Source organism: Kogia breviceps, chromosome 9 (genome assembly GCF_026419965.1).
Source record: "Kogia breviceps isolate mKogBre1 chromosome 9, mKogBre1 haplotype 1, whole genome shotgun sequence".
Classification (NCBI taxonomy): Eukaryota; Metazoa; Chordata; class Mammalia; order Artiodactyla; family Physeteridae; genus Kogia; species Kogia breviceps.
The window spans coordinates 115596633-115615554 of NC_081318.1; the positions used below are offsets into that span (position 1 = coordinate 115596633).

General features: G+C 51.2%; 1 protein-coding gene across 3 annotated transcripts in view; it reads left to right on the top strand.

Annotated features, from left to right (window-relative positions):
- Positions 1-18922, top strand: part of NPC1L1 (NPC1 like intracellular cholesterol transporter 1) — a 52506-nt gene that overhangs the window by 26722 nt on the left and 6862 nt on the right. For 2 of the 3 annotated variants that reach the window (XM_067043048.1, XM_059074630.2), the window contains exons 2-14: positions 155-1680; positions 3983-4083; positions 4414-4586; positions 4831-4959; positions 5587-5769; positions 6906-7020; positions 7148-7275; positions 7721-7858; positions 8134-8223; positions 17110-17300; positions 17462-17586; positions 18190-18316; positions 18484-18539. In XM_067043048.1, coding sequence (XP_066899149.1) covers positions 404-1680; positions 3983-4083; positions 4414-4586; positions 4831-4959; positions 5587-5769; positions 6906-7020; positions 7148-7275; positions 7721-7858; positions 8134-8223; positions 17110-17300; positions 17462-17586; positions 18190-18316; positions 18484-18539 — 2833 coding nt within the window. In that variant the 5' untranslated portion in view covers positions 155-403. Of the gene's footprint in view, positions 1-97; positions 1681-3982; positions 4084-4413; positions 4587-4830; positions 4960-5586; positions 5770-6905; positions 7021-7147; positions 7276-7720; positions 7859-8133; positions 8224-17109; positions 17301-17461; positions 17587-18189; positions 18317-18483; positions 18540-18922 lie in introns of all 3 variants that reach the window. The other variant, XM_067043049.1, reaches the window with a different exon arrangement.

Genomic DNA, 18922 nt, shown 5'->3' on the forward strand with positions numbered 1-18922 from the left:
GAATCCCTGGCATCCTGGACCTGCCTGGCATCCACCCCTCACCCGCCCTGCTCTGCTTCCTTCTCCACGCCTTCCTGGCTGCCTGCTGCCCCATCAGCTACCCGGAGGTGCTGGCCAGTGCTGGGGCTCGGGGTGACGCTGCCCTGTTCCACAGGCCCAGAGCGAGCTGTACACGCCCATACACCAGCCCGGATACTGCGCCTTCTACGACGAGTGCGGGAAGAACCCAGAGCTGTCTGGAAGCCTGGCTTCACTGACCAACGTGTCCTGCCTGGACAACACGCCTGCCCGCCACGTCACGGGTGACCACCTGACCCTCCTACAGAGCATCTGTCCCCGCCTCTACGCCGGCCCCAACACCACCTATGCCTGCTGCTCCCCCAAACAGCTGGTGGCCCTGGACATGAGCCTGGGGGTCACCAAGGCCCTCCTCACCCGCTGCCCTGCCTGCTCTGACAACTTCGTGAGCCTGCATTGTCACAACACCTGCAGCTCCAACCAGAGCCTCTTCATCAACGTGACCCGAGTGGCCGGGCAGGGGGGCCGCCAGCCCCGGGCGGTGGTGGCCTACGAGGCCTACTACCAGCGCAGCTTCGCCGAGCGGACCTACGACTCCTGCAGCCGGGTGCGTATCCCTGCCGCCGCCACGCTGGCGGTGGGCTCCATGTGCGGCGTCTACGGCTCTGCCCTCTGCAACGCCCAGCGCTGGCTCAACTTCCAGGGGGACACGGGGAACGGCCTGGCACCCCTGGACATCACCTTTCACCTGTGGGAGCCTAGCCAGGCCGAGGGGAGCGTGATGCAACCTCTGAACGATGAGGTCGTGCCCTGCAACCAGTCCCAGGCCTACGGCGCGTCGGCCTGCTCCTGCCAGGACTGCACTGCTTCCTGCCCCGTCATCGCCCGGCCCCAGGCCCTGGACCCCACCTTCCACCTGGGCTGGATGGTAGGGAGCCTGGCCCTCGTCCTCATCCTCTGCTCTCTCTTCGCCTTGCTCACCACCTTCCTCCTGTGGCCCCGCCTAGCCCGGTGGTGCCACCGCAAGACGCCCAACCCCAAGGCAAGCATCGGCCTCTCCCACCGGCTCAGCCTCTCCACCCACACCGTCCTCAGCCAGTGCTTCCAGCGCTGGGGCACGTGGGTGGCCTCGTGCCCAGTGACCATCCTGGTGGTGTCCGCTGTTGTGGTAGTGCCCATGGCAGGGGGCCTGGCTTTTATAGAACTGACCACAGACCCCGTGGAGCTGTGGTCAGCCCCCAGCAGCCGAGCCCGAAGTGAGAAGGCATTCCACGACGAGCATTTTGGCCCCTTCTTCCGAACCAGCCAGGTGTTCTTGACGGCACCTAGCCGGCCCCGCTACAGCTATGACTCCCTGCTGCTGGGGCCCAAGAACTTCAGCGGGATCCTGTCCTCTGACCTGCTGCTGGAGGTGCTGGAGCTGCAGGAGAGGTTGCGGCACCTGCAGGTGTGGTCGCCAGAGGAGCAGCGTAACGTCTCCCTGCGGGACACCTGCTACGCCCCCCTCAACCCGCACAATGCCAGTCTCTCCGACTGCTGCGTCAACAGCCTCCTGCAGTATTTCCAGAACAACCGCACGCGCTTGCTGCTCACGGCCAACCAGACGCTGTCGGGGGAGACCTCCCAGGTGGACTGGAAGGACCACTTTCTCTACTGCGCCAAGTGAGTCCTTGAGGGCATGGCTGCTGGGGTCTGCGTGGGCCCCCTGGAGTCCAGGCCAGGTACACAGCCCAAATTGAGGGACCCCGTGTGGCTCTGGGTCTCGGTCGCAGGGGTGGCAACGTGCCATTTCTCTCCGTGCTCCCTCTCGGGCCCGCACGCCCTAAGTGGGGTGCGTGCTCACTGTAGCTGGTCTGCACCTGACCGTCAGAGCCTCCGCGCGGTCTTTCTGCGGCGCTCCTGACATAGGGCTCATCCTTGCATGTTCTTGGTCTAAGGGTCGCAGAGCAATCTGAGGGCCCTGCTCATGGGTGTGCTTCGTTATTTTCCATTTTGCTTTTGTGCTGGGCCTGGATGCAGGCCAGCAAGGCCATGGGTAGCCTGTGAGGTGCCCTGGGCCAGGGCAGGGCCTGGGGCTGGTTTGAGGTCCTGCTCGCCTGGGCCGGGTACCCTTGTGCAGGCTGCAGCTACACCCCCTCACGCTGTTTGGGGTTTTGTCCCCGGCTGTGTCCACTTTGCTGTGGTGCAAACAGGTGGCCAGTGAAGGCGTTGGGCCTTGGGACCAAGAGCGAAGGTCTGAGAGCTACCAAGCCTGGAGGGGAGCAGGTAGGTGGGCAGGCAGCCGCTGAGGCTCTCTGGGGTTGGAATGGGCAGAGGTCCTCAAAAGCCTGGTCTCAGGGTCCCTTCACCCTCTGACAAAAGACCGAGGGCTCCAGAGAGCTTGGGTTTGGATAGAGGTTATATCTACTGACATTTACCATGTGAGAAAGTAAAACTGAGAAATGACAAAATATTTCTTAATTCTTTAAAAATAACAATAATAGGCCCATTACATGCTGCCACAAATAACATAGTTTTATGAAAAATAATGGTATTTTCTGTACCAAAAATATCTGGAGTGATAAGAGTAGTATTGTTTTGCATCTTTGCAAATCTCTTTAGGGTCTTGCTTAGCAGAAGATGCTGGATCCTGGCATCTGGTTCGGCGTTTGGCCTGTTGGTTGAAGCTCAGCGAGAATGCTTGGCCACACACTCATGTAGCCAGAGGAGGGAGGAGTGTTGTAATAGCCTTTCCAGAGAATTGTGGATTTTCTCTGATACGTCACCAAAGCTCAGCAAGTGATCTTTTTTTTCTTTTTTGCATTGGGTCTTAGTTGCGGCATGCGGGCTTCTCTCTAGTTGAGGCACGTGGCCTTAGTTGTCTCTTGGCACGTGGGATCTTAGTTCTCTGACCAGGGATCGAACCTGCGCCCCCTGCATTGGAAGGGGGATTCTTAACCACTAGATCACCAGGGAAGCCCCCAAGTGATTTTTTCTTAAATGTTAGCTGCAATATGGAAACTCGAGCCATGTCAGTGAACTATCTATACTCCACAGACTGGAGATCGAAGAAGGGTAAAAATGGCAAATAGCATCTTAGTGTTATTATGGAAATAGTTTGACCTTGCAGACCCCTGAAAGGGTCTCCAGGGCTCCCGAGGCCCCCACGCCACCCTGAGAGCCACTGGATTGGATGGGGGAGCCAGGGCTCCCACCCTTCAGGTGAGCCAAATTTGGGCTGCTTCCCAGAGTCTGTGCTTCAGCCCCAGGGCTGGCCCTCAGAACAGGCAGGTCAGGGAGGAAGCTCTGACCCCAGGTTTCCAGTCCTCGAGTTGGCTTTACTTTGATTCTGGATGCTCACAACAATTCTTGGGTGGCCCGATTATCCCCATTTCAGAGACATGGAAACTGAGGCTCAGAGGGGTATGGTGAGCTGCTCAAGGTCACACAGCAATCAGCACTCCCAGCCAGCTGGTGACTGAGGGACGCATTTGCTCACAATGAGCTCTTCGTCCACGCACGTGTGATGTGTTCGCAGAAAGGGCTCACTGGAGGGCATGGAGACCTGCCCAAGGTTGCAGGGCTGGTACGCTGTCCAAGGAAAGAAGGAGTTCCCACCTCTGGGCCTGGAGGGTTCTGGGCTGGCGGGAGGAGGAGGTTGAGGGCAGCGTGAGGCCTGCGTGGCTCTGTTGGTGGTTAGGACCCGGGGGGCTTGTGTGCCTCCGGTTCCCACCCCAGGGGAGCGTATGTGACGCTCACCCACCCGCCGCATCTGGGAGGACATGATGGCGGAGCCGGGAGGGTGAGGCTGGCATGAGGGGAGAGAGAGCTTGAGGCCCCGCTCAGGGAGCTCCAGTTCACTCTGGATTGGGCCCAGAAATGTTCTGACCACAGCGTCAGACGATGGTGCTGGGGGTCCGGGGTGGGGCACCCGGGCCACGGAGATGGGAGTGGCATCAGGAAAGGTGCGTTGCTCTCCCTCCAGCGCCCCCCTCACCTACAAAGACGGCACGGCCCTGGCCCTGAGCTGCATGGCTGACTACGGGGCGCCCATCTTCCCTTTCCTCGCCGTGGGGGGCTACCAAGGTAAGCTGGGTGGCCCCCGGGAGGCCAGTGAAGGGACGTACGGGGCAGGAGGCAAGGGCAGAGGATGGGAGTGGCAAAGGGCTTCCTGCTGCCTGGGCATGGCTGCGGACCTGCCCAGCCGCCCCCTCATCTTCTCCCAGCCCTGCTCAGATTCCCTGGTTCTGTGCTTGGGCCCATAGGCTTTGCCTTTGGCTGAGAGAGGGAAGTGGGGTGTAGTCATTGGACAATGACTTGGATGAGGAGGGGAGGGGGAGGGGAAACGGGTGAGGCTGGTGTCAGGGAGGAAAGCAGAGGTGCGGTTGGAGGGTAGCTGAGCATTTCTCCTTCCAGGGAAGGACTATTCTGAGGCGGAGGCCCTGATTATGACCTTCTCCCTCAACAATTACCTTCCTGGGGACCCCCGGCTGGCCCAGGCTAAGCTCTGGGAGGGGGCCTTCTTGGAGGAGATGCGAGCCTTCCAGCGTCGGACGGCTGGTGTGTTCCAGGTCACATTCATGGCGGAGGTAGGCACTGCAGGGTCCCCTGGCTTTGGAGAGGACAGTTCAAGTGGCTCTGGGTGGGGTCCTGTGTCCCCATGATGTCCTCGCCCCTCCTGAGTGACCTTTAGCTAGCGTCTGCCTGTCCAGGAGGATGGGGTGATGCGACAGCTGTTCTCGCAGCCTTGCCGGGGCTCCCAGTGGCTCAAGCACACAGTGCCCGCTGGCCAAGCCCTTGTGTCAGTGGGGCTGGTCGGGTGTGCGTCCACAGCGCTCCCTGGAGGATGAGATCAACAGCACAACAGCTGAGGACCTGCCAATCTTCGCTGTCAGCTACCTCATCATCTTCTTGTACATCTCCCTGGCCCTGGGCAGCTACTCCAGCTGGCGCCGAGTACTGGTGAGAAGTGAGGGGAGCAGCGAGGGTGGAATGGCCCATCAGGGTGCTTAGAACCCTTCCAACCCGCTTTCAAGAGCACTTCAAGACAGCAGAGTGGACACACCCAGAGTGGCTCCCCCAAAGGGTGATGCTTCTTGAGGTGTTCTGTTTCAAAAGGCCATGCGAGGGGCTTCCCTGGTGGCGCAGTGGTTGCAAGTCCGCCTGCCGATGCAGGGGACGCGGGTTCGTGCCCCTGTCCGGGAAGATCCCCGTGAGCCGTGGCCGCTGAGCCTGCACGTCTGGAGCCTGTGCTCCGCAACGGGAGAGGCCATGACTGTGAGAGGCCCGCGTACCGCCAAAAAAAAAAAAAAAAAAAAAAAAAAAAGGCCATGCAAGTTTTCATTCTGCTCCCTGACAGTACCCCACCCCCAACTTGTGCAAATGCAAAGCTAATATTTACATTGTCTTACAATGCATGCTCGAGGAAGAAGTGGCAGGCTCCCAGGGCCTGCCCTTGGGAGGACGGCTCTGCAGAGCGGCCAAAGCGCAGAAGCATGGAGCAGGCCTACCCTCTGCCCTCTTCTAACTCAGGTTGGGGGCACATCGGGCAGCCCTGCAGCCGGGAGGCTGAGCCTGATCCCATTGCAGGTGGACTCCAAGGCCACGCTGGGCCTGGGCGGGGTGGCTGTGGTGCTGGGAGCAGTCATGGCTTCCATGGGCTTCTTCTCCTACCTGGGTGTCCCCTCTTCACTGGTGATCCTCCAAGTGGTGCCCTTCCTGGTGCTCGCCGTGGGGGCCGACAACATCTTCATCTTCGTTCTCGAGTACCAGGTAAGGGGGCAGGAGTTCTGCATACCCCCAACTGCCCTCACCTGCCCAGGTGCGGCCCTGCATGGGTTTGCTGGGCTTCTGATGGCCTCTTCCTGAGCGCCGATGTCCATGTGTACAATTCCTGTGGAAAACAGGGCTTTGCATTTATTTATCTTTCACATAAATGTATTCATACCATTTGTGTCACCTGAACTTGCTCTCTGTCAGCCCCACATACTGTCTGGTAAGAGTGTCACACAGCACATATGTTATTGAGCCCAAGCTCATCCTGTTCGCTGCATGACAAGCCAATAAATCGAGAGCCGAGGTGTTGGGACAAGGAATAGTGACTTTATTCGGAAAGCCAGCAGACTGAGAAGGTGGTGGACTAGTGTCCCAAAGAACCATCGTACCGGAGTTAGAATTTAGGCTTCTTTTATACTGAAAGGGGAGGGGGTGTGGCTTGTTGTTACAAACTTTTTGGTGCCAGGAATCCTTTGTTCCTGCAGCTGTCCATGTAGGTCTGGTCACAGTGTTCCTATAAACCTCCAACGAGACAGATGTTAGACTCTGCTCTGCACCTTTTTTATCTCTCTGTGAATGGAAAAGTGTTATACCTTTAAAGGTCAGAGCCTTGAGAATGGGCCATCATGTATACTTCAGGCCATAGGCAACATTCTTTAACAAAAGATCCAGAGCCAGCGTGACTAAGCACAGGCAACAGAGCACAAAGATTAGAGATCCAAGATGGAATCAGGTTTGTTCTTCTCTGTTCCACGTACAGCCACCTCTGTCTTTGTGCTACTAGGTAGCGTTCCGTGGAAGGACAAGTCAGGGTCCACTTAGCCTCTCCTGTTAGTGAACGTTGAGGGTTCCACAATGGGTCAGAGCAAGGATGCCACGGGCATCCCCAGATGTGCCAAGCATTTCTCTGGGCCAGACCCTGAGAAGGGGGAGATGTGGCCGAGCACGGTGTCGGCAGGGTCTGCTCGCACTGGGGGGTTGGTGGGGGGTGGAGCCCTTTCCTCAGGCCTGGCTGGGTCTCCAGGCGACGGCCGTGCCTGGGGGAGCGGGTGGCACGTGCCAGCTCCCTGCTGGCCTGCGAGGGACAGAGCCCTTGGCCGGATCTTGACCGTGTCCCTGCCGTCCCCACACAGAGACTGCCACGGAGGCCTGGGGAGGGACGGGAGGCCCACATCGGCCGAGCCCTGGGCAGAGTGGCCCCCGGCATGCTGCTCTGCAGCCTCTCCGAGGCCATCTGCTTCTTCCTAGGTAAGCCGGGGCAGCCCCTCCCCACCAGATACTGGGAGTTCTTGGAGGCTGGCAGCCTCCTTTCCCTTTGTACTGTCTGAGTGGGTGCCGGGCCCTGAGATTCACCCCTGGTCCCCTCCCCCACCAGGAGCTCTGACCCCCATGCCAGCTGTGCGGACCTTTGCCCTGACCTCCGGCTTTGCGGTGCTTCTCGACTTCCTGCTGCAGATGTCGGCCTTCGTGGCCCTGCTCTCCCTTGACAGCAGGAGGCAGGAGGTAGGGGAGGTGGAGAGAGCAAGGGCCCCCCATCTTGGCTGGGGCCGGGGTGGCTTTACTTTGTAGAGGTAAAGGCTCAGGGTGTGGCGTTGAGCGCGGCAACAGAGTGCTGGAACGTTCGGGCCACGTAGTCCCCAATGTCCCAAAGTAACTTCGTTTTGGTAATTTGGGGGAATGTGATCAAACCTTCTAAAGTACACGAGGTCATGGCATAATATATAAATGAGAGACTGACAGGGCGGGAGTTCCTGTTTCCGTGATGGTGCAAAATTCAAAGGTGTTTTATCAAGGTAGAAAATAGAGATAAAGGCAGTGCACAGTGGCATGTCCCCACTGGGCGGTGCTGGCACGGGACACCTGCGGAAGGTGGCTCTCCCACCCCATGGGAGGGAGGTGGTCCCCAGGGTCTGTCTTGGGGCCACCTCGAGTTCCTGCCTCCTTCCAGGCCTCCCGGCTGGACGTCTGCTGCTGCAAGAGCGCCCGGGAGCTGCCCCCGCCTAGCCAGGACGAGGGGCTACTGCTCCGATGCTTCCGCAAGTTCTACGTCCCGTTCCTGCTGCACCGGTTCACCCGTGTGGTCGTGGTGAGTGGGGACGGAGGGGAAGCTGGGGGGCCTCGCACCACCCGGGGACAGGGGTCCTGGCAGTGCCCGCGGTGGCGGGGTCTGCTCAGCCTTGACCCTCGCCTCGCCCGTCATCTTTGGAGGGGTGTTGAGCTTGCCCAGGTCCAGGAGCTGGAGCAAGAGGGCGGCTGAGATTCAAGTCTGCCCAACTCCAGAATGTTCCCCACGAGACCCCGCCCAGACCCGGCCTGGGGAGCTGCTGGGCGGGAGGCCTTCACACGTGCTTCCGTCCGCAGATGCTGCTCTTCCTGGCCATGTTTGGAGCAAGTCTCTATTTCATGTGCTACGTCAAAGTGGGGCTGGACCAGGAGCTGGCCCTGCCCAAGGTGAGCGGGCCCCGGGGCCACGGGTGGGTGCCCTCCCTCCCCTGCCCTCAGTCCCCAGGGACGGGAGGGTCAGCAGCGTGCAGCGAGCGGGTGGGGCGGCATGGAGCAGGGGCGTGGTAGGAGTGCGGGGCCGCTCACCCCGTGGAGCTGGGAAGAGAAGCCACGTCACGTATGGAAAGCACAGGAGCTCAGAGCCAGCCCCAGGCCACGAGAGGGAGACGACCAGGCACCCGAGGGGCTGGCCGTGGGAGCCGATCGAGATGATCGTCGGGGCAGGACTGCCGAGCACCTGCCTTCCGCTGGCACTCCACATCCTCAGGCCTGGGCTCCGCAGCAGCCCGTGTCACCGTACCGTCCTCTCTGAAAGACAGTGAGGGTCGGGGGCTCTGTGGGAGGAAAGACCGCTGTGGCTTGAGGGTCCTGAGCAGAGGACGGATCGAGGGGTCATCTGAGCATGAGTGGCATTTGCCGAGGAAGGCAGCGAGGGTGAAGGCACGGACCCGTGGGAGGCTGGGGCACATCCAGGTGCACTTCCTGGGTGTGGGAGTGAACGGGTGTGGGGAGGAGTGGGGGTGGAGCCCGGGAGCAGGAGGCCTGGGGTCGGGGGTGGGGAAGGGTGCTGGCTGCCAGGCTGGGGCCAGCAAGCACACATCGGAGAGGCTCGTCTGGATGTGCAGCCAGAGGTGGTGTGGGCTGGTGGCTGGGGGAAAGCAAGTCTGCGTGCCCGTGCTCGGGGGGAGAGAGAGCGTCACGAGCGCTCAGACATCCAGGGCCGCCCTGGGCGGGGTGATGGGGGTCCGGGTGCTGGCAGGAGCCCTGGGATGAGTAGTCTGGGTAGCCATGTGCAGGTGATGCTGGCCTTGGAAGCAAGATGAGGTGGGAGGAGAGCCGACAGCCAGGACGGCACCTTCGAGCCACCGTAGGGAGCAAGAGGAGGCAGCAAAGCCAGCAAGGGTCCAGCATGACCCTGCCGCCCATGGTGGCCCTGGGGGCTGCTCACAGGGCTGAAGAGAAGAGGGTCCCCAGTGCCCCCAGGACAGGTATCAGGGGCCTGGTGGGCCGAGCCAATGAGCGAGAAGGAAGGTGGTGGTGGGCTGCAAGACCCAGCTGAGGTTTTGTTGACGCCCTTTGTTTATTTTTCTTTGGGGGAGATTTGTTTGTTTCTTATGATGTTATGAAACGTATTTCTTTCAATTTTTTTTCCTGGTAAAATATACGTTAACATGAAATTTGCCATTTTGACCATTTTTAAGTGGCATTAAGTACGTTCACATTGTAGTGCAACACTCCCCACCATCCATCTCCACGGCTCTTTCATCCTGCAAAACTGAGACTCTGTCCCTATTAAACACTGACTCCCCATCCCCTCCCCCCAGCCCCTGGCACCCACCATCCTACCTTCTGCCTCTGAAGTTGACTAATCTAGGTACCTCACGTAAGTGGAATCATAACGTTATTTGTCCTTTTGTGATGGGCTTAGTTCACTTAGCATCATGTACTCAAGGTTCAGCTATGTTGCAACATGTTCGAATTTTCTTCCTTTTTAAGGCCGAAGAATATTCATATGTATACAAATGCATATACATCACAGTTTCCTTAACCATTTTTCTGTTGATGGATATGGGTTGCTTCCATGTGTTAGCTATTGTGAAATAATGCTGCTATGAACATGGGTTTACAGGTATATCTCTTTGAGACCCTGCTGTCAGTTATTTTGGGTATATACCCAGAAGTGGAATTGCTAAATCATATGGCAATTCTATTTTTTAATTTTTTGAGGAACCTCCATACTGTTTTCTGTAGCAGCAGCTGTACCATTTTACATTCCTACCAACAACGCATAGGGTTCCAATTTCTCCACATCCTCACCGACACTTGTTTTCTGGCTTCTTTGGGTTTGTTTGTTTCTTTTTTGATAATAGCCATCCTAATGGGTATGAGGTGGTATCTCGTTGTGGTTTTGATTTGCATTTCCCTAACAATTAGTGATGTTAAGCATGTACTTATTGGCCATTTGTATAGCTCCTTCGGAGAAATGTCTATATATATATATATATATTTTTTGGTGGTACGCGGGCCTCTCACTGCTGTGGCCTCTCCCGTTGCGGAGCACAGGCTCCGGACGCACAGGCCCAGCGGCCATGGTTCATGGGCCCAGCCGCTCCGCGGCATGTGGGATCTTCCCAGACCGGGGCACGAACCCGTGTCCCCCGCATCGGCAGGCGGACTCTCAACCACTGTGCCACCAGGGAAGCCCTATATTTGAATTGGGTTGGATTTTGTTGTTGAGTTCTAAGAGTTCTCTAGATATCCTGGATAATTAATCCCTTATCAGATATGTGATTTGTGAATATTTCCTTCATTTCTGTTGGTTGCTTTTTTACTCTATTAGTAGTGCGCTTTGATGCATCAAAGTTTTTAATTTTCATAAAGTCTAATTTGTCTATTTTTCTGTCCATTAACTGTGCCTTTAGTGTCATATTCAAGAATAAATCTTTGCCAGGAGTTCCCTAATGGTCTAGTGGTTAGGACTCTGGGCTTTTGCTGCCAGGGCCCGGGTTCAGTCCCTGGTTGGGGAACTGAGATCCCGCAAGCCTTGTGATGTGGCCAAACAACAACAACAACAACAACAAAACAATAAATCATTGCCAAATCCAATGTACTGAAGTTTTCCCCCTATGTTTTATTCTAAGAGTTTTGTAGTTTTAACTTGTAAATTTAGATCCATTTTGGGTTGATTTTTATATATATTTATGTATATTTTTGAAGGTCCAACTTCATTCTTTTGCATGTAGATATCCAGTTTCCCCAGCACCATTTGTTGGTGGGAATGGTCTTGGCTCCCTTGTCAAAAATCATTTGACCATATACGTGAGGGTTTAATTCTAGGCTTTCTGTTCTATTCCATTGGTCTATGTGTCTGTCTTTGTGCCAGTACCACACTGTTTTGATTATTGTATCTTTGTGGTAAACTTTGAAATCAGGAAATATGAGTCATTCAACTTTGTTCTTCTTTGTCAAGATTGTTTAATTATTTGGGGTCCCTTGAGATTCCAGTATGAATTTTAGGATGGATTTTTGTATTTATGCAAATACATCTTTGGGATTTTGATAGGAATTTCATTGAATCTATAGATTGCTTTGGGTACTATTGACATCTTAACAATATTAAGTCTTCCAGCTCATGAATATTGGATGTCTTTCAATTTCTGTCTTCTTTAATTTCTTTCAGCAATGTTTTGTAGTTTTCAGTGTATGAGTCTTTCACCTCCTCGGTGAAGTTAATTCCTAAGTATTTTATGGTGCTATAGTAAATGGAATTGTTTTCTTAATTTCCTTTTTGGATTACTCATTGTTCATATATATAAATACAACTGATTTTTGTGTGTTAATATTGTGACCTACAACTTTTCTGAATTTATTAGTTCTAACGGGTTTTTTTGGTGGACCTTTGGAGTTTTATATATGTATATAAGATGATGTATTTTATGAACAGAGATAATTTTACTTGCTTTCCAGTTTAGATGCCTTAAATTTCTTTTCCTTGCCTAACTGCTCTGACTACAACTTCCAGTATAATGTTGAATAGAAGTGGTGAAAGCAGGCATCCTTATCTTGTTCTCAATCTTAGAGGAAATTCTTTCAGTCTTTCACCACTGAATATGATATTAGCTGTGGGATTTTCATATCTATGGCTTTTATCATGTTGAGGAACTCTGCTGTACTCCTGCTTTTCTGAGTTTTTTTTTTCATAAAAGGATGTGGAATTCTTTTTTTTTTGGCCACACTGCACAGCTTGCAGGATCTTAGTTCCCCAACCAGGGGTCGAACCCGGGCCACAGCAGTGAAAGTGCTGAGTCCTAACCACTGGACCACCAGGGAATTCCTAGGACATGGGATTTTGTCAAAAGTTTTTTCTGCATCAGTTGAGATGATCACGTGATTTTCTCTTCATTCTATTAATGCGGTGTATTACATTGACTGATTTTCATGTGTTGAACCACGCTTGAATTCTGAGATAAATCGCATTTGGTCACAGTGTATAACCCTTCAAAAATATTGTTGTACTCAATTTGCTAGTATTTTGTTGAGGATATTTTTCATCAATATTCATAAGGGATATTTGTCTGTAGTCTTTCTTTTCATGTAGTGTCTTTGTCTGGCTTTGGTATTAGGGCAATGCTGGCCTTATATAGAATGAGCTAAAGGTGTTTCCTCCTCTTCAATTATTTGGAAGAGTTTGAGGAGTATTGGTGTTAATTCTTCTTAACATGTTTGGTAGAGTTCACCAGTGAAGTCATCAGGTACAGGGCTGTTCTATGTTGAGTTGATTTTTCAAAATGGATTCAATTTCCTTACTAGTTATGGGTCTATTCAGATTTTCTATTTCTTCTTTTCACAGTGTTGGTAGGCTCTGTGTTTCTTGGAATTTGTCCATTTCATCTGGGTTATCCAATTTGTTTGCATACAATTGGTCATAGTACTTACTTAAAATTCCTTTTATTTCTGTAGAATCAGTAGTTGTGTCCCCACATTCAATTCAGATTTAGTAATTTGAGTCTTTTCTTTTTTTCTTAGTTGACATAAGTAAATCTTTGTTGATTTTGTTAAACTTTTTGAAGAACCAATTCTTGGTTTCATTGATTTTCTGTATTGTTTTCCTATTCTCTATTTTATTTATCTCTGCTCCAATCTTTATTATTTCCTTTGTCTTGGCAGCTTTGTGTTTAGTTTTTATTTTTTTTTCTGGTTCTGTAAGTTGTATAGTTAGGATGATGACTTGAGATCTTTCTTCTTTTTTATTGTGAACATTTATAGCTATAAATTTCCTCCTTAGCACTGCTTTCACTGCATCCCATAAGTGTTGGCATGTTGTGTTTCATTTTCATTCATCTGTAAATTTCTAATTTCCTTTCTGCTTTGTTCTTTGACCCACTGGTTGTTTAAGAGTGTGATGTATAATTTCTACAAGTTTGTGAATTTTTCTGTTTTCCTTCTGTTATTGATTTCTAACTTCATGTAGTCATGGTCAGAGACTATACATAATATGATACCTATCTTTTAAAATGTTGAGATCTAATATGTGGCCAAACACATGGTTTATCCTGGAGAATGTTCCATGCATATTTGAGAGGAATATGTATTTTGTTGTTGTTGGGCAGAGTTTCTGTATATGTCTGTTAGATTTAGTTGGTTTACTGTGTTGTTTGAGTCCTCTATTTCCTTAATTATCTTCTGTATGTCCTACCATTATTGACACTGGAGTATTGAACTCTTCTACTATTATTGTAGAACTTTCTATTTCTCCCTTCATTTCTATCAAGTTTTGCTTCATAGATTTTGACGGTCATTCATTATGTGTGTAACTGTTTATACACACTTACTCTTGCTTTGTTGAATCTTTTATTAATATATAATGTTCTTCTTTGTCTTTTGTAACCTTTTTGGTTTAAAGTCTATTTTACCTGGTAGTAGGATAGCTACCTCTCTTTTGGCTACTATTTGCATGGAATATCTTTTTTCTATACTTTCAACCTGTGGGCAACTTTGGATATCAAGTGAGTCTCTTATAGACATCATGTAGTCGGATCATGTTTGTCTTATCCATTCTGTTAACCTCTGACTTCTTTTTGGAGAGAGTGGTCTATTTACATGTAAAGTAATTACTGATAAGGAAAGACTTACTTATGTCATTGAGCTATTTGTTTTCTATATACCTTATAGGTTTTTTGTCTCTCATTTCCTGCATTACTATCTTCTTTTTGTTTAGTTGATAGTGAAATGTTTAAATTCCTTTTCCATTTCCTTTTGTGTATATTCCATGGCTATTTTCTTTGTGGTTACCCAGGGAGATTACATTAAATATCCTAAAATTTGTTGAATTAATCTTACTTTAACATGAATTACATAGAAAAAAATCTGCTCCTATACAGTTCCTTTCCATTTCCTTTCAGTCATTGCTATCACAGAATTACATCTTTATGCACTGTGTATCCAAAAACACAGACTAATAATTTTTTATGTATTAGTCTCTTAAGTTATGTAGAAATTAAAAAATGGAGTTACAAACCAAAGTTACAATAAAACTAGCTTTTATTAATTTTCGATGTATTTACATTTACCAGTGATCTTCATTTCTTTATATGGTTTTGAGTTATACTCTAGCATCCTTTCATTTCAACTTGAAGTACTCCTTTTAGTGCTTCTTGCAGGACAGGTCTTGTGGCAACAAACTCCTTCTGCCCTTGTTTATCTGGTAATGCCTTAATTTCCCCCTCATTTCTGAAGTACAGTTTTGCCAGAAGTAGGATTCTTGGTTGACAGTTTTTTCCCCTTAAGTACTTTGAGTATACAAACCCACCACCTTCTGGCCTTCAAGTTTTCTAATAAGAACTATGCTTATAATCTTATTGGGGATCCTTTGTATATGATAAGCTTCTTCTCTTTTGTTGCTTTCAAAATTCACTTTTTGTCTTTATCCTTCAACAGTTGAATTGTAATGTGCCTTGGTGTGGGTCTCTTTGAGTTTATCCTACTTGGAGTTTGTTAAGCTTCTTGGATGTTTATATTCATATCTTTCATCAGATTTATGAAATTTTGGCTGTTATTTCTTCAAATAATCTTTCTTCCTCTTTCTTTCTCTCTCTTCTCTTTCTGGGATTCCCATGATATGTTGGTCTGCTTAATGATGTCCCACAGGTTCATTTTTCTTTATTCTATCTCTTCTTCACTTGATAATTTCAATTGTCCTATCTTCATGTTTGGTAATTCTTCTTCTGGCTGCTCAAATATGCTTTTGAATCCCTATAGTGAATTGTTTATTTAATTATTGTGCTTTTCAGCTCCAGAATTTCTTTTTGGTTCTCTTTTATGTTTTCTCTTTATTGATCATTCCATTTTGTTCATATATTGTTTTCTTGACTTTGTCCTTATGTTATTTTAGCTCTTTGAGCATCTCTAAGATAGTTGTTTTAAAGTCTCTGTCTAATAAATCCATTGTCTGGTCTTTCTTAGGGATGGTGTCTGTTGATTAATTTTTGTTCCCAGGTATGGGCCGTATTTTTCTGAGTCTTTGTAAGTTTTATGATTTTCGTTGTTGTTGTTGTTGAAAAATGGACATTTGAGAGTCCACAGTAACTCTAGAGATCAGATTCTCTTCCTTCCTCAGGGTTTGCATATTTTTTATTTATTTTTATAAATTTATTTATTTGTTTTTATTTTTGGCTGTGTTGGGTCTTTGTAGCTGTGCGTGGGGTTTCTCTAGTTGCAGTGAGCGGGGGCTACTCTTCATTGAGGTGCACAGGCTTCTCACTGTCATGGCTTCTCTTGTTGCAGAACATGGGCTCTAGCCGCATGGGCTTCAGTAGTTGTGGCACTTGGGCTTTAAAGTGCAGGCTCAGTAGTTGTGGCACATGGGCTTAGTTGCTCTGTGGCATGTGGGATCCTCCTGGGCCAGGGATTGAACCCATGTCCCCTGCATTGGCAGGTGGATTCTCCACAACTGCACCATCAGGGAAGCCCTATTTATTTATTTTTAAAAACTTAATTGTGGGCTTCCCTGGTGGCACAGTGGTTGAGAATCCGCCTGCCAATACAGGGGACGTGGGTTCGTGCCCTGGTCCGGGAGGATCCCACATGCTGCGAAGCGGCTAGGCCTGTGAGCCATGGCTTCTGAGCCTGCACGTCCGGAGCATGTGGTCTGCAACGGGAGAGGCCACGACAGTGAGAGGCCTGCGTAATGCAAAAAAACAAAAACAAAAACAAAACTTAATTGTTACTGATGTCTCTGTCCTGGAGATCAGCCTCAGATGTAAAGTTAAAGTCTTTACAGATCTTTTCTGAGCCTTCACCTTTCCCTGGGCATGTGCAGTGACTGTTTAAATTCCCCTGTATTTGTGGTTGATTTTGAGTGTCATGTTTCTTAAAGGTCTGGCTTTCAAAAGGATAAAAAGGGAGATATGAAGGGGAAAAACAATAAATCAAGCACTTGCTCTTTAAATATCTTGGAAGTAACTTCAGCTTGAGGTGAAGGTTTTAATGGTGCCTGACTCTGTGTCTGCTCTATGGATATCAGAAGCAGCAATGAGTGATCAGAACACTTATCCTTGATATTTAAGAGATGGGCCTTATAGCCTACCCTGGATCCTGCAAGCTGTGTGCAAACTGTTCCTGGAATGAATGCATGGCTGCCTGCTTCAGGCTGGGAGGATAAAGGATGAGTAGCCAGTACCATGCTAAGAACCATCCAAGCCTTTCTCTGGAAGCTTCAAGCCCTCAATCGACCCCAGAATTCCAAAATAGTTACATCAGACAGATTCTGCCAGTGCAGCTGGAGTCTAGGTGGGGAGGTGGAATCCTGGTTCTTCCTATTCCAACATCATCCCTGATGTCACTTTGAGGTTTTACATTATAGGAGAAGGGAACAGGCCATGCAGATGCCTGGCACAGGGCCTTGAGGGTGTGCACATGGGTGTTTACGTGTGCGTGTCCATGCAGTCTGTGATCACAGGCCAGCTTGTTAGACTGTGGCTGTACCAAACTGGGGATGATAAGAAGGGGTAAAATTATGTGTATATGTTTGTGTGTGTGTCAGAGAGTGTGTTCATGCAGGCTGGCATGTGATGCTCTGTGCATGTACCTCCATGAGTGTGTTCTATGCATGTACCTGTAACTATACCTGGATGTGTGTACCTTGGAGTGCGTACCTCTATGGGCACACCTCTGACCATGTACATCTGTAATGGAACCGTACATGTGACTCTGTGAGCACGTATCTCTGTACCTCTGTGAGCATGCACATCTGTGTGTGTACCTCTTGAGCATTTGCTGGAGCAAGGCTCTTGGGGTGTGTCTGGCCCTGGCCTCACTGACTGTCCTCTGTTCCAGGACTCGTACCTGCTTGACTATTTCCTCTTTCTGAACCGCTACTTTGAGGTGGGGGCCCCAGTCTACTTTGTAACCACTGGGGGCTACAACTTCTCCAGTGAGGCAGGTTTGAACGCCATCTGCTCCAGTGCAGGCTGCAACAACTTCTCCTTAACCCAGAAGATCCAGTATGCCACTGAGTTCCCTGATGAGTGAGTGCCCCAGCCCACCCGTCTGTCTCCCTACCCTGCCCTGCTGCCCACCTGCTGCCATGTGCCTGGGGAGGCCCAGAGTGAAGGTTGGACCATAGGAAGGACCTGCCGCAGCCTGCCTGTGTGGTCCTGTCCCCTGAGCTCCTCTCCCCGACCCTCAGGTCTTACCTGGCCATCCCTGCGTCCTCCTGGGTGGACGACTTCATTGACTGGCTGTCTTCATCTTCCTGCTGCCGCCTTTATGTCTTTGGCCCCAATAAAGATGAGTTCTGCCCCTCGACTGTCAGTGAGTATGGGGCCTCTGGGGGCTCAGGGCCCCACTACGTCTTGGGGAAACTGAGGCGAGAAAAAGGAGAGGACTGGTGGAGGATCTCTTAGCCCCTCCTGCTCTTCGGCGGGGTCAGTCAGGGCGGGGTGGGGGGGGGTGTCCCGTCTTGGAGCACAGGTGCTGGGGACTGCACCCGTATGTGTGGACGCCCAGCTGGCCCGCCAGGCAATCACCCCCTCATGCCCCTGCTGAGTTGTGCCCACACCCGCCGGGCAGGCTGCTGCTCACGTGCCGAGGGAGTCGAGTGAGAGCTGGGATTGGCACGTGGCCCTACCCCGGAGCAGCTGCGCTTGTCGGTGGGGCGGGGAGGCCCCGTGGTGGCTGTTTCTCTGCCCCAAACTTCTCTCCCTCACTTGCTCATAGGTACCAGCCGTTTCCATAACTGAGAGGGGAACTCCTCCCACAGTTAGAGACAAATGCAAATCTCTGCAGAAGTCCCCATGCCCGTGGCGGCAGCGTCAGTGCGTGGGGATCACGGTGGGAAAGGACCACAAGGCGGGCAGAGGGGGCGCTGACTGGCCTTGGGGGTGCTGCCACCTGAAGCCTCTGCTCTCTTTGCAGACTCCCTGGCCTGCTTGAAGAAGTGCATGAAACCCACAGCAGGGTCTGTCCGGCCATCAGTGGAGCAGTTCCACACGTATCTTCCCTGGTTCCTGAACGATGAGCCCAACATCAAATGTCCCAAAGGGTAGGCTGGGGTGGTGGCGGGTCCACCAGGGAGGACAGCTGTGTGGGCGCCCAAGGTGGGGGCACAGAGGGGCAAGAGGCAGTGTGGGTTCTCTGGGAGTGGCCATAGGCCAGGCACACGGAGGGGGTCCGATCCTTGGCTAACCTGCTCTGGTCTTCTCCCTGTAGCGGCCTGGCAGCGTACAGCACCTCCGTGAACTTGGGCCCAGATGGCCAGGTCTTAGGTAAGCACGGCCTTGACTGGAGGGGAAGACCAGAGTCAGCTGCTCCAGGGGCCCCATGAGTCCCAGGGAACAGCTTCTCCATCTCGAACCTTCTCTCCTTCCTCCTTGATGGGGGACTTCTGACTGCCCTGGCCCTATCTTCAGAGGTCACGTTACCCAGCTCCACATCCTCAGACTTTACCCCGTTTCTGCCCTGCTTCCTTCTCCCCATCCCCAAATCCAAGGTCAGTGTGACATTCATGGACTTTTCAGTGGCTGATGCCATGCTCGGGAGCCACCCACGTCCTTTTCTGTCAGGCACAAGTCACACCCAGATGTGGGCAGTGAGCAGTTGGTTAAATGAATGACTCTGTACTTACCCAGTGGGTGCCCTGATGCCCAGC